At 45.4% G+C, this 14,164-nt stretch overlaps 1 protein-coding gene across 13 annotated transcripts in view; it reads left to right on the top strand.

Annotated features, from left to right (window-relative positions):
• VPS13D (vacuolar protein sorting 13 homolog D) overlaps positions 1–14,164 on the top strand; it is a 119,232-nt gene that overhangs the window by 62,762 nt on the left and 42,306 nt on the right. For 12 of the 13 annotated variants that reach the window (XM_083628340.1, XM_083628334.1, XM_083628336.1 and 9 more), the window contains 9 exons: positions 2,519–2,627; positions 2,738–2,901; positions 3,922–4,030; positions 7,592–7,771; positions 9,173–9,280; positions 10,616–10,765; positions 11,367–11,516; positions 12,871–12,967; positions 13,662–13,810. In XM_083628340.1, the coding sequence (XP_083484466.1) occupies positions 2,519–2,627; positions 2,738–2,901; positions 3,922–4,030; positions 7,592–7,771; positions 9,173–9,280; positions 10,616–10,765; positions 11,367–11,516; positions 12,871–12,967; positions 13,662–13,810 (1,216 nt within the window). Of the gene's footprint in view, positions 1–2,518; positions 2,628–2,737; positions 2,902–3,921; positions 4,031–7,591; positions 7,772–9,172; positions 9,281–10,615; positions 10,766–11,366; positions 11,517–12,870; positions 12,968–13,661; positions 13,811–14,164 lie in introns of those variants that run through there. The other variant, XM_083628338.1, reaches the window with a different exon arrangement.

The raw sequence follows: 14,164 nt of genomic DNA on the forward strand, positions 1-14,164 counted from the left end.
CATTTAAAACGGAGACTGCGGAACTGCACTTGCTCCTGTTCGTCCCCTGATCGTGAATCTTCCTCAGTTTTTTCTTCCCCCACTGTTGATGTTTCAGAATGCAACATCCTTGGGGCAGGGGCCTGCCTGTCTTTGCTTGTTACTATCCCTTACAGCGTATCATAATGTGATGCACCCAAACTTCTTAGTTATACATTTATACAGTTATACAGTCACACATCACTAACCAGAAGCAAAGGAAAGGCATTTCTAGCCCTGTAGTGCTCAGAAACATTTTGGAGCATCTCCACCCCCAACCTTCTGCCCGGACACTGAGATCCAGCGCCGAGGGCCTTCTGGCACGATAAAGTTACAGGGAACCAGGCAGAGGGCCTTCTTGGTAGTGGTGCCCGCCCTGTGGAACGCCCTCCCATAAGATGTCAAAGGAATAAACAACTATCTGACGTTTAGAAGACATCTGATGGCAGCCCTGTTTAGGGAAGTTTTTAATGACTGTGTTTTAATGTATTTTTAATCCTTGTTGGAAGCCACCCAGAGTGGCTGGGGAAACCCAGCCAGATGGGCGGGGTACAAATAAATTAACAACAACAACAACAACAACAATAATAATAATATTCAGTGGTAGCTCATCCCTACTGGAACGGGTAGGGGAGAAGCCCAGACAGTAGGTGGTGCCAGTGGCAATGACTGGCAGCTAGTTCTAGTTTCGTCCCATCTGCCTCTTCCCTGCTGAATTCCACATGGGCAACACGGAGACTAAGGAGGAAGAAAATGACAAGTAGTGCCAACCCCCTGGGCTTAAAATGTAAGCAGGCAGGCTGGCAGGCAGGCTTGCTTACACTGGTGGGGCACACTTCCATCTGCCCTAATGGGCAGCCTCTGCAGCTACTACCGGGAGCATTTTAAAAAATTGCCTGTGCTTTTGCTTTCCTGTAAAAGTTACAGTTCTGCTCACCACTTGTAAGAAGTTTGATAATATTAAAACATCTTTGCTCCTTCTGAGTGTTGGAACCCTTCTTCATGAGCACCTAATCAATTTCCTTTTTTTAAAAAAAAAAATATTTATTACTATTAAACATTACAAAAAAGAAAAAAAGGAAAGGGAAAAAAGAGAGAGAAAGAAAAAACAATACACAACACAGCATTAGCACAATAAACTAAACAAAACAAAGCAAAAACAATTTAAAACACACATCATACCATTTCAATATCATATCTTTCATTCACTTGTTTCAACGACCTCCTCACACCTCCCTTTTTGTATTCCACTTCTATTAATTGTTTCAGCAATTCCTTTCCATCTTCCTCTATTTTCTGTCATATAATTGTCTTAACATATTTTAACCTTATTTTCCCTTTAATACTCCAATAATCTATTTGTACTTAATTCCTTCTAACATTTCTACTAAAGCCATATAACTTCATTCCAACATTTTTCTAATACTCATTAATTTTACAATATTTCTATAAATAGTCTTTAAACTTTTTCCAGTCTTCTTCCACCGTCTCTTCTCCCTGGTCTCGGATTCTGCCAGTCATTTCCGACAATTCCATATAGTCCATCAACCTGGTAATCTTCTGTCCGAGGCTCTTAACTCTTTTCCAAGTCCCTTCTGCAAGTCTTCTTTGTATTTATGCATGCACTTTACTTTGTCTTCTACTGGTCTTATTTTTATTTTCATTCCTTTGAGACTGAAGAGTAGATCTCGGGGAAACTCCCACCTAGAGATGATTTTATTCCTTCTCGACAGGGCAACCAAATCTCCGTAGTTAAAACTAAGATCCAAAAGATATTTCGGGACGTCTTTCAAAATTTCTCCAAGTCTGAAGGCCCTCACAGTTTTAATCTCTTCTTGACCCAAGTCCAGGTCCCAAAAATCAGCAAATTCCTGTGTGAGGGGATCTATCAAACTTTCCTTCTTCAGTTCAGGTAGGGCTCTGATCCTCAAAATCTGATTTTCTTTAAATTCAATCATAGAAGGCATCAACTTATGGTCATCAAATTGCATCTGTAAGGCTGGGACTCTCTCTCTCTCCAATTGTGTTATTTTAGGTTCAACGGCAACAACTTTCTCCCTAGCCTTCTCCGCAGTTTGCCATGTCAAAGTAGATTCCTGTATCAATTTCTGAATAGTTTCTGTATTGATGTTCACTTTTTGTCCCAAATTATCGATTTTGGTAGTCACCACATCCACCTTCTTGTTAAGCTGTTCCAGTGAGTCATTTATCTTACTTAATGCAACCGCTAAGGCCTCTTCTGTCGACATTCTTAACCGATTCAAGGTCAGTCCCAGAATCTCACAGCTTTTTATCTTGCAGCTGGAAATTCCCCCAGCTCAGCTCTTGTAACAGTTTCAAAGGCTTCCTCTAGAGGGAAACAGTTTCTATTTGTATTGGTCCTTTTAAACACAGTTCAAACAATAAAGTTAGTTTCAGTTTTCAGTTACTTTTACTCCTTTTTAAACGCAGACAGAGACCATGGAAACAGAGCACCTAATCAATTTCCTTCCAATTCTAGACTGCAGGAAGAATCCGGGAGGCCCGTGGCTTCAAATAAGGACGTGGATTGTGCTGAACTTGTCCTGGATGTTTCTCTGAAGACGCAGAGAGTCATATTAAAGAAAAAGGTATGAAGCTCAATGGTCTGTGGAGAGAAACTGCCTCGTTCTAAATGCAAAAGCGGGCGCCTTGAGCTGCTTGTGATCCCATCTCTTCCTCGCTGCTGTTTTCTTCTCAGGAGCCGGGAAAGCGCTCCCAGTTGTGGAGGATGACGGGCACTGGGATGCTTTGCCACGAGGGCTCTGCGGTTCCTCACCATCCGAATAAGCCGTCCCCTCCCCGTTCCACAGAATCCTCTCTGATCCTGGACATTGCAGGCCTGGCTGCCGTCACAGACAACAGGTCTGCAAACATCCCAATGGGCTTCCTAATGTGGAGCTCACTCGTGTTAACAAAAGGAGGTTGGGATCAGAGTTTATTGCCAAAGTGCAGGTGTATCCTGCAAGATGTCATTGATGGTGCATTGGTGCGCTAGTGATGGATTATTACCAAACTGTACACACATAATTCTGCCTTATCAGTTGTTCTGTGTTGCTTCCCAAAATGTAATTGCATTATTGCTGTCAGGAGGGGCACTCTTGCAGGGTGAAAAATAAATTGGGCAGAGGAAGAAAATGTACTAGTTATGAAGCTGGCACTTGTTCGGCCTTTAAATCAGGCCTAAGGCCACACACGGAGGGACGCAGGTGGCGCTGTGGGTTAAACCACAGAGCCTAGGACTTGCCGATCAGACGGTTGGTGGTTTGCATCCCCGCAACAGAGTGAGCTCCCCTTCATCGGTCCCTGCTCCTGCCAACCTAGCACTTTGAAAGCATGCTGCTCTGGTTCACCAGAAGCGGCTTAGTCATGGTGGCCACATGACCCAGAAGCTGTACGCCGGCTCCCTCGGCCAATAAAGCGAGATGATTGCCGCAACCCCAGAGTTGGTCACGACTGAACCTAATGGTCAGGGGTCCCTTTACCTTTAAGGCCACACACACTTTCACTTTCCTCTTTTGTGCCCTCCTTGAGTGTTTTGTGGTTTGTTTGTTTTTTTGTTTGTTTTATGGGTTTTTTGCCTGGCTGGAATGTGCCCTTGAAATTTGGTGCTTGTCTAGATGAAGGATAGAGAGAGGTAGGTAAACAGTAGTTTTAAAGCTGATGTCCGTCGCTACCTCTTGTGGGAGCGAATTTCTGTGAGTAGTTGTCGGCCTTACTTGCAAAAAACAGTGCATCCCACTGCTCATCAGAGGGCGACAGCCTTTCAGTAAATTAGCATTGTGGGTGGGTGGAAATGAAATAAACTAAAATGCACAGATCATTAAAAAAAAAAACCTGGGGGAAAACAAATGGTGCACAGATGAATTTGTTTTGCTTTTTCAGGTATGAACCGCTGATGCTGAGAAAGCCGGACCGGCGGCGTAGCACGACACAGACCTGGAGTTTTCGGGATGGGAAGCTCGTCTGTGGCATGCACGGGCTTGTCGTTCAGGTTGGCACTGGGTTTTTTTTCCCCTGGATGTCTCTCGAGGTGAACAAGGACCAGCCCTTTGTAAATCCTCTTAACGGGGCTGGGGAACTCTGGGCTTGGGGACCAGAAGCAGCCCTTCAGGCCTCTCTGTCTGGTCCTTAGGACTTTGCCTGGGTTATATCCATACATGCTTTACACCTTACTTGACCATTTGTGCCTGGCTGGGAAAGGTCCTATGAAAAGGTTTCTTGCTTGCCCGGGTGGAGGATGGAGACGGGGTGTGTGTAGAAAGTTCTCTACTGCACAGCAGTAAGGCGTTACATTCCTTGTTCTGCCCACTTTTGCCTCTGGCCTTGGCACGTGGCCCCCAGAAAGTTTCCCTAAAGGGAATGTGGCCCTAGGTCTGAAAAAGCCCGTGATTTGTTAAAAACAACAACAATTAACCAGGAATCCCAGGAATCTGTTCAGTAAGCCACAAGCCACCCACTGCCTTCGGGGCGTTATTTCACCCAACTTCTGCATTTCATTGGAACATTTCTGCCAGGGCAAAGGTACGGGTTGATCCATAGGCCTGATTTAAATTTGCAGTGCATAAGTAGCTCAAAGACAAAGGCTTTTTAACTGCCGCCAGCTTTCTGCGGTAGCCCAGGACCAGCCATATAATGTGGAGAGCTGGGTGGGAGAGCTGTGTTCTGGAACTCGCAGGGTGGCCCTGAACTAGTCACTCTCCAGTTGAGCTTAACTTAACACACACGGTCATTCTGAGCTATAGCTGGCATGGGGAAACTTTCTTGTTTTGAGAGACACATTCCCTTGGGGTTATTGGTCAGGGATCAAAGTTAAGAGACCATCAGGGAAGAGTGAGATCTTCCCCTTCCCAACCAATCTCCCTCTCGTTCTTTTCAACCTACTCCTCTTCCTCTCTTTCTGCAGCCCCATCTTATTCTCTCCCTCCGTACCCAGCCGGGTGCAGGGGGAGGAATGGGTTTCTCTGGCAAGAGGTCTGAACAAATGTCTTGCCTAGAGCTTTCATGGAAACCTAGGGAGACACCTTACGTCGACTCAGGCCATTTGTCTTCCACGCCACTGCTCTTCGACGGGTGGGTCCAGACTGATGGCTGAGTCGCAGCCTGCTCCAAGCCCGGATCAGTGGGCACAACCGCCTGACAAATACAATGAAAAAAATATATATCAAAAAAAGGATTGTAGAATTGGAAGGGGCACAAGTGTCACCTTGTCCAGCCCCCTGCAATGCAGGACTCTTAAGCTAAAGCATCCATGACCAGTGGCCAAAATCTGCGGCCGAAGCAAAGAGTGTGACACACTGTTCTCAGCTACCTCAGTCAGTAGTAGTAACTCGCCTGTCCTCACCAGCAAGATGCCCCACCCCACTGCAGAGATGCATTGATTAAAGGTGGGTTGCATGCCTGAAAACGTCGGAAGCCTGCACTGACTGGCAGCAGCTTGCCATTGTTTCAGGTGGGCGTCCTCCCCAGCTGGCAGGGATGGAACTTGGGACCTTCTGGACCTTCTTCCATGGAGCTACAGCCCATCCTCCCCAGCACCCCACCCTTCCTTTCAACTCTGTCCATTGCAGCTTTCCCCCTACTTCCTCCCTTCTCTTCTTCTGGGTTCTTCTTGCCCAATAAAAACAGGCTAAGGGGTGCAGCTTACCTCCCCTAGGTCCTATAAGTAGAGACGTCCAGCAGATAGCAGGGAGCAGGTCTTTTCTCCAGTGGACCTCCTGCCACAGAACAACGCTGTTTCCAGGGAAGCTCATCTGGCACTAGCATTGTTATCTTTTCAGCACCAAGCAGAAACATTCTTTTATTTCCCCATCTACTAGGACAGCACCAGAGACCTGGATTTTCTTCTCTCTGTCAGGTGTTCATTCTTGGTTTGGATTGGGGAGGTTGGACCTTTTATGCTTTCAGCTCATGTTGAGGGGTTTTTTGGGGGGGTTCTTTTATAAGCACTGCTGTATTCTGCATTGTATCATTGGGATCATTATATTGATTACATTGCATTTATAAAAAAAAAGTTTTCTGCAAATTGCTTCGGGGACCCCTGCCGGTTGTAAGAAGCGACTGATAAATTCAACAAACCAGCATAAGAATTGAGATATAAAGCACAGGACAGCTCTGCCTGCCCCGGCCTCTTGTCAGCCCAGAAGGAAAAGTAAAGAAATCCACAGAGCATCCCTGTTCTGCCAAAACTTGATCATTGCCACCATGCTTGCATTTCAGGAATTATTTACGGCCTGTGTGGTTTGTTAGTTTTGTTTACGTTTGTCTAGCTTTTGTTTCCAAAAACCTTTTCACTTAAATTCTGTGATCATCACTGATTGCCACAGTAGGAAGCTTAACGGAAAAGAAAGCTCTGAGCTAAAAACTTAAAATTGGTAGGATTACGGTGAATTGGTTTTCCACAAGAAAAGGATTTTCAAAGGGAGAATGCAAACTATGTCATTAAGAATCAAACCTGATTTACCAAAAGAGAAAGAGAAAAGAGTGGGGGGAGTGTATTTTAGTAACTCAGAGATCTTTGATCAAAGACTGCCTACTCTGAGCTATCCATCTGGAATTAATTTGTAAGCTATATTATAACAGATGCACTGATCAGAATTCTTTATTAAAGGGATTTGTGACCCCTCTATTTGCCCTGTCTGCCTCCCTTTCCTCCCTAATTCCATGTAGTTATTTTGTAGTGCTTTGCAAAGAAGTGGAAGGCCGTGGCTCAGTGGTCAAGCATCAGCCTTTCATTCATAAGGTCCCAGGTTTGATCCCCGGCATCTCCAGGTAGGGCTGGGAATATCCCTTGTCTGAAATCCTAGAGAGCCGTCAGCAGTAAGTTTAAGACAATAGTGAGCTAGAGGGACCAATGTCCTGGTATAAGGTGACTTCCTAGGTTCCTGGAAAAACCCAGTAAAGATAATTTGGTACAGGCATATTGTACTTGTACCTGGGCACATTGTGTTTCCTTTCCCGATTGTCCTGCTGAGCTGGCCTTTTAAGGCTGGGCACATTGTGTTTCCTTTCCCGATTGTCCTGCTGAGCTGGCCTTTTAAGGCTGTAGTCCTGCATGCATTCACTCCCAGGTAAGTCCCATACACTTAAGTGGGACTGCCTTCCAAGCAAACTTGCACAGGTTTGGACCTTAAGTCAGTTTGCTAGGAGCCCCCAACCAAAGCAAACGACAAAAAAAAAAAGAATATATGGAAAAGTTCTCAAGTCAGCTAAAATATATCGGCTCGAAGATTTGAAAATGCAGGTGCTCTGAATAGAAAGTGCTACAGTAGTACCTCTGGTTACAAACTTAATTCATTCTGGAGGTCCGTTCTTAATCTGAAACCGTTCTTAACCTGAGGTACCACTTTAGCTAATGGGGCCTCCCGCTGCTGCCGCCGCCGCACGATTTCTGTTCTCATCCTGAGGTAAAGTTCTTAACCTGAGGTACTACTTCCGGTTTAGCGGAGTCTGTAACCCGGAATGTTTGTAAGCCAAGGTGTTTGTAACCTGAGGTACCACTGTATTTAGTTTTAATCTCTTTCCGCTTTCTCTGTTGTTTCCTGTTTCCTTCTAGGCAAAAGGAGGCATTGCAGGGCTACATGACGGAGCAGAAGTCGTTCTTGGACCCGATACGTCCCTGGAGATGTTAGGTCCAGTTCCACCGGAACAGCAGTTTGTCAATCAGAAGATGAGGCCTGGCTCGGGAGTTTTGGTAGTCAGGGTCATTCCAGATGGCCCAACCAGAGTCCTGCAGGTGATGGAAATTCTCCGTCTGATCCATGGAGATTTATTTCTATAACTAAGTTATGCTTGGAGTAGACACATTGACATCTGTTGAGCCGAGTCCTTCACGTTCATTCATTTCGCCAGGCCTATTTTTAAGTTGGCCTGACATTGAATACAACTCAGTATTTCTAAACCGATCTTCATCCAGACATGATACGCAGTGAACATAGACAGTTAGTCATACAGAATGCTAATAGAAAACCACAGTGTCTTTCATAACTTTTAGGCAGCAGAACATTATAAAAACTAAAAGCAGGCTGAAGCAGCATTAGCCTTTAAAAATCCCAGATTTTTTTAATGTCTTAAAGCGTCATTGAAAAGATTGTAATGTCTGTACCAGTCATACCTCCAGAAAATGCTGAAACACCACTGCACCAAAGGTTCACTGTTTATATATGCATTCATATATATTGAGCATTGCTAAACAAGGCACTGGGGGAATGGCCTCAGCCAAAGTTCTTCAGACATAGGCGCGGTGACTTAACATTTGCAAATTAAGCTAATGCAACCCGTGCTATCTTTCAGTATAACAGTGTTTATATTGTGCTTTTCCATACCCAAAAAGGGGACCCTAAAGCTGGCTGACGATTATCAACAAAACAATTACCACACCTCCCCCCCAAAAAAACCCCCAATAGCCAGGAAATAAATAGCAATGGTGCTAATAAATTAGAAACCGATAACAAAAATAATCAAAGAATGCCCCTGCTGCTGAAAAGCATCCTGCAATTACTTTGTTTTAAAATGACAATTTAAAACGGGTGCAGAAGCCTTTGGGAATGATGCTTAAGTTCTCCCTGGGCCATTTTTACAGGTGGGCAGGGCTTCCTACCTGTCGGCCACCTGACAACCCAGTTATATCAGGCAAAATTGTTTCTACCCCCCCATCCTCAAATGTGGTTTGGAATCAAATTACAAAGGCACCAGCCTTTGCAGACTCTGCTTGTTGGCAGTGCCTGCAACCCCAGCTTCACAGGCCAAATGGGGAGACCTGCTCTGCTGAGGCATGTGGGTCACAGGTTCCTCGCTGCTGCCTTAAAGGCAAAGAGAGGGAGAAACAGGCAGACCATTTGGCACTGAGAGTTCCATAGCTTGGGCACCACCTCCAAGAAGACCTTGTGTTGTGTCCCCACCAGATGTACCACCAGTGATGGGGACACAGATATAGGACTCCTTTGAAGATTCATACAGAACCAGCTAGGAACAAAATGTTGCGTTAGATATGTTGTTGCTGCCAGTTTCTTTTCGATTCATCAATTTCTTACTGAAACTTTCTATTTCAGGTTTCAGGTTTTGTTTCTGGGTGTTGTTTTGGATTTAATTGGCCTTGTAGAGGAAAAAAAAATCCTAATAGTGTATTCTGTATTAGATAACAGACTTCAACCAACGCAGAAATGATCGTTTCTCATACGAAGGGGATGAGCTGGAACACGATCTGCGGAAGCTGAAGAACCCTGACACAGAGCAAGAACTGGAAGTGAGTCAGGAAAGCTGCTATCTGGGGTTGGGAGGTTGTTGCTGTTGCTGCTGTTTTTTCAACAGGCAAAGCTGCATAAGAAGGACCACTCACTCTTCTCGTTTTCAAATCTGAGTTAGGTATCAGCCACTGCGCTTCGTCGTGATTCAGAAATTCTGCTTTGCAGACCTGGTTCAGAGACCGATAGGATTGGATCAGAGAGAGAGAGAGAGAGAGAGAGAGAGAGAGAGAGAGAGAGAGAGAGAGAGAGTTCCCATCGTGAAATGTAGAAACTCCCTCTTGAAGCATTCACAGTCTAAATTTGACTGCTGATAACTTTCACTGTTTTAATTCTGAAACATCAAGCTGTAGCCAGCAAGGAACTCCTGTTTATGGAATCAAAAGAGCTGGGGTTGCATTTCATAACACACAGGAGTCCCTTGCAGATGAATCACAGAACCCAGACTGCAAAAGTACAGAGCCAGAGCAAAACGGGTGCTTTGTGCCAAGGAGGTTCATGCAGAAACGTAACGGCTCCTTAGATCAGCCGTGGGGGACCTTATTTAGCCCGAGGGCCACATTTCCTCATGGCAGCCTTCTGGGGGGGCCACAGGCAATAGCAGGCACTGCAATGGACGTGACTCTTGGCTTTGTTTGAAAGGCTGTATCTCTCTGTGGCATTTACCCAGGCAAAAACACTCAAGGACGGCAAAAGGCAGTGTTGGTGAGGGGTGAGGCCTGGGGAGAGTGTGTGGGACAGTCCTGAGGGCCAGTTAGGTAAAGGGTAAAGGGACCGCTGGCCATTAGGTCCAGTCGTGACCGACTCTGGGGTTGTGGCGCTCATCTCGTTTTATTGGCCGAGGGAGCCGGCGTACAGCTTCTGGGTCATGTGGCCAGCATGACTAAGCCGCTTCTGGCGAACCAGAGCAGCGCACGGAAACGCCATTTACCTTCCCGCTGGAGCGGTACCTATTTATCTACTTGCACTTTGACATGCTTTCGAACTGCTAGTTTGGCAGGAGCAGGGACTGAGCAACGGGAGCTCACCCCATCGCGGGGATTCGAACCGCCGACCTTCTGATCAGCAAGTCCTAGGCTCAGTGGTTTAACCCACAGCACCACCCTAAGCCAAATGTGGCATAGCGGCCACATTTTGTCCCCAGCTCTGATGTTCCCCACACCCGATTTAGGTTGTTCTAATTACAAGTCCTCAGTCTTTACTTCCAGGGGATGTGAACCCTGTTTCTGAATGCAAAAGGCCCCAACTGAAGCCCCCAGGTTGAAAAATAGAAATGTTGGTGGTTTAATCCTTGCGTGAATGCTTTTCAACCCATTTCGTTTCTGCTCCGTTTGTAGGTCCAGTTGAAATTGGAAGGCGGAATAGGTTTATCTTTAGTTAACAAGGCCCCAGAAGAGCTGGTGTTTGCGAGCTTCACCGGCATTAATGTCCATTTCACACAGCTGTCAACGGGTCAAGTGCTCGAACTGAGTATACAGGATATACAGGTAACTGGATGGGTCCACTCTCAGAGAAGAACAAAAAGAAAGAAGACTTTGGAGTGAAATTCATCCCGGAAATATATAAGCTAGATGTAAATATGACACGCAAGGAAAAATAAACAGGAGGGAGGAGGTTACAGCTGATTGCCAGGGGTGGCTCTGGTTGTCTTCCTCTTGATAAGGAGCAGTCGCTGTTCCCTTGGGAAGCTCGCCCTCGAATCAGATCAATGATCAGGATGTTCTGGTTCGCAAAGCAGTCCCAAATATGGAATTGTGTCTGTGCAAACAGCAGATGGCACTTGTGCACCCAAACAGACAAAACACTCTCTAGCAGTGCTAGAAAATGACATGCTATAACCTTTTAAAGTTGGCCAATGGGAAATAACTGGTGTTAACTAGCTGGAGTCATTTTGGCTGTTGACTGATATAACGGTGAAGACCTTGGTGTGCCTACTAAGGCAACACAGGTGTAAATTGTGGTCTTCTTTGGGACCTGTAAAAGTGTTCCCATTTCAACATCAGGGTACCGTTTTTCACCGGAAGCTGTTTTTCATTTTGCAACTTCAAGGTATCTTGATGCTTCTCACCCATCTCTCTCCTTGTTTAGGTGGACAACCAGCTCCTTCGTACCACTCAGCCTTTCATGCTCTTCCTGACCCCCAAAACTGGTGAAAATGAAGCAACCGAGACAGGTCCTGCCCTACAATTGAATGCCATGAAATTTCCCAGTAAGAGCCCTTTAACTGATATATACAAGGTAATCCAACAACCGGATATTGTTTGGGCTATTGAACTGCAGATCTAGGAAGAAAGGCGATCTGTGTACCTATCTAGGCATTGCTCCCTCTAGTAGACAGAATTGGAGACAAAGCAAAACAGATGTACCAAAATTTTTTTGAACATGCGCGGTCAGTCTAGGACCAGGGAGACCAGAGTTCAAATCCCTACACAGCCACGAATCTCACTGGGGGACCTTAAGGTTTTTTGTTGTATTTGTTCTATGCTGAATCCTCTGAAAGGGAAAGGTAAAGGTACCCCTGCCCGTACGGGCCAGTCGTGTCCGACTCTAGGGTTGTGCACTCATCTCACTTAAGAGGCCGGGAGCCAGCGCTGTCCGAAGACACTTCCGGGTCACGTGGCCAGCGTGACGAAGCTGCTCTGGCGAGCCAGCACCAGCGCAGCACACAGAAATGCCGTTTACCTTCCCGCTATAAAGCAGTACCTATTTATCTACTTGCACTTAGGGGTGCTTTCGAACTGCTAGGTGGGCAGGAGCTGGGACCGAAAGACGGGAGCTCACCCCGCCGCGGGGATTCGAACCGCGGACCATACGATCGGCAAGTCCCAGGCACTGAGGTTTTACCCACGGCGCCACCTGTGTCCTATGCTGAATCCCCTACAGAAGGGATATCTCAGCTTTGGGGGTGGGTGGGGTGTCCAGAGCCATATTTGGAAACCTAAGGATATTTTGTAGGTACCACCAAATATCGATTTCACAGAAGACCTGCTGAAATTCAGAAGCCTTCCCCGCACTCCCCACAAGGAACCTAGGCAAAATGCCCAAAGAGACACACATACAGAACAAATAAAATGCAGACCAAAGAAAGCAGATAGCACGTGTGTGCGCACATCTCAAAAGAGGGAACTTCCTCAAAGTTGGGAGATAAAAGTAAAACAGATTTGTGGGCACTATGTTGGGGACCACATCCCTAAGGTTCAAGTTGACCCTGTAGTGCTTCCAACATTTCATTTTATCTTTTTCTTGTACCTATTTGAAGATACGAAAAGTTGACTTCATGCAATGCGAACCCGTTTAATGTTTTGGTAAACATCTGTATTATGTGTTAACATTTCGTCAGCCTCCTGGCATATGTACCTGGTTCAAATCCTCAGGCTTCCTTCTGGGCGTGTATTAATTCTGAATCCGTGTGTTACCGAGTGGAAGCCCTGTAAGGCTGAAATTCAGAATGCAGAGTTTAAAATATGGTTGTGTCACGGGTCTTTTTGTGAGCACATTTATTTAGATTGCAAACTCCTCGTGTGATCTGTGTTTGCATAAAGAGTTGTGTGCATAGCACGATAGAAAAGAACACACCTCCCTCTCGTTCCAGCATCTGATGATCACAGCTGGCAAGTTCACAGTCCAAATCGAGGAGAAGCTGCTCCTGAAACTTCTGAGTTTCTTTGGCTGTGATCAGTCAGAATCAGGTACGTTGTCAGGTCTGCAGTCACACCTGCGGAGTCTGTAAATAAAGGAAATTAAAAGTGCTTGGAATTTTCCCTACATTGGGATGGAAAGCCTGAGATGAAAACATTTTGGCAGAATACATCTCATCCACCCGCAATAATGTTTCTATGTTGGTTTCAGCCTGCTTTTGCTTTTTTTTTAAAAAATGCCATGCTGGGGCCTTAATTTATATTTTCTAGACAGTAGCAGAAGTATTTCATACAAAACATATTGCAAATGTTAGAATATTTTGCAGTGCAGTCCTGGAAAGGGGCATTAAATATAAATAAAATGCACATTTTAATATATTTTATTTAAAGACGATCTGATTTGGAGCAGGAGATTATTAAGGGGGAGTACCAAAAATCACAGCAGTAAGCTGGGTTGGGATTCGTAAAGTTGCTTCCAACTAAGTCCTAGTCAGAGTAGGCCCCTTGAAATGAATAGACCTCAGATAGTCACTTCCATTAATTTATTTGGGTCTGCTCTGAGTAGGCCTAACCCTGGGTGCAACTCACAGTTGTTTTTGCAGAAACTGTTGGTTGCAGAAACTGTTAACTTGTAAGCTCCCTGGATTTATACTGTAATTACTTTAGTTGTCCTCATTCATCACAATGGTATTAGATGCCCCAGGTACTGTAGTAATAACGCCTGTGTCGTGTTGTTGAAACACAGAAGTTGAAAGTTACGATGAAAACCTTCACGAAAAGCCGGTTGATCAAGGTGGAGCACGGAAGCGATATTACTTTGAAAACCTCAAAATCAGTGTGCCACAGATAAAGCTGAGTGTCTTCACTTCCAGTAAGCTCCCCTTGGATCTCAAGGTAAGGCTTCATGGGCCCATCCTTCCAGAGTGTTCTGCTGCATTGCATAATAAATTCTTGCAGGGTGATAGATAAGCAGTGGTCTGTAGGAGATCTGCAGTCTTCCTGAGAATCTCCTTGCATTTAGAAAGCCAGATTTCTAGTACCGAAGGCTGTGAAATAATATCTGCTGAAAGCGCAGAATCCAGGGAGAATTGGGTAGTAAAATGCACGCCTCTTCCCCCCTCCCCCCCCTTAACAACTGAGGATTGTCTTGCCAATTGTCTGGCTTGACGAATATTCGGTTGACAGCAATGGGCAGCCTCTAGGATATTCACGTTCTGAATGTGTGTGACAATGTTAAGACTTAAACCT

Source organism: Podarcis filfolensis (assembly GCF_964270895.1).
Source record: "Podarcis filfolensis genome assembly, chromosome: 8".
NCBI classification, from domain to species: domain Eukaryota; kingdom Metazoa; phylum Chordata; class Lepidosauria; order Squamata; family Lacertidae; genus Podarcis; species Podarcis filfolensis.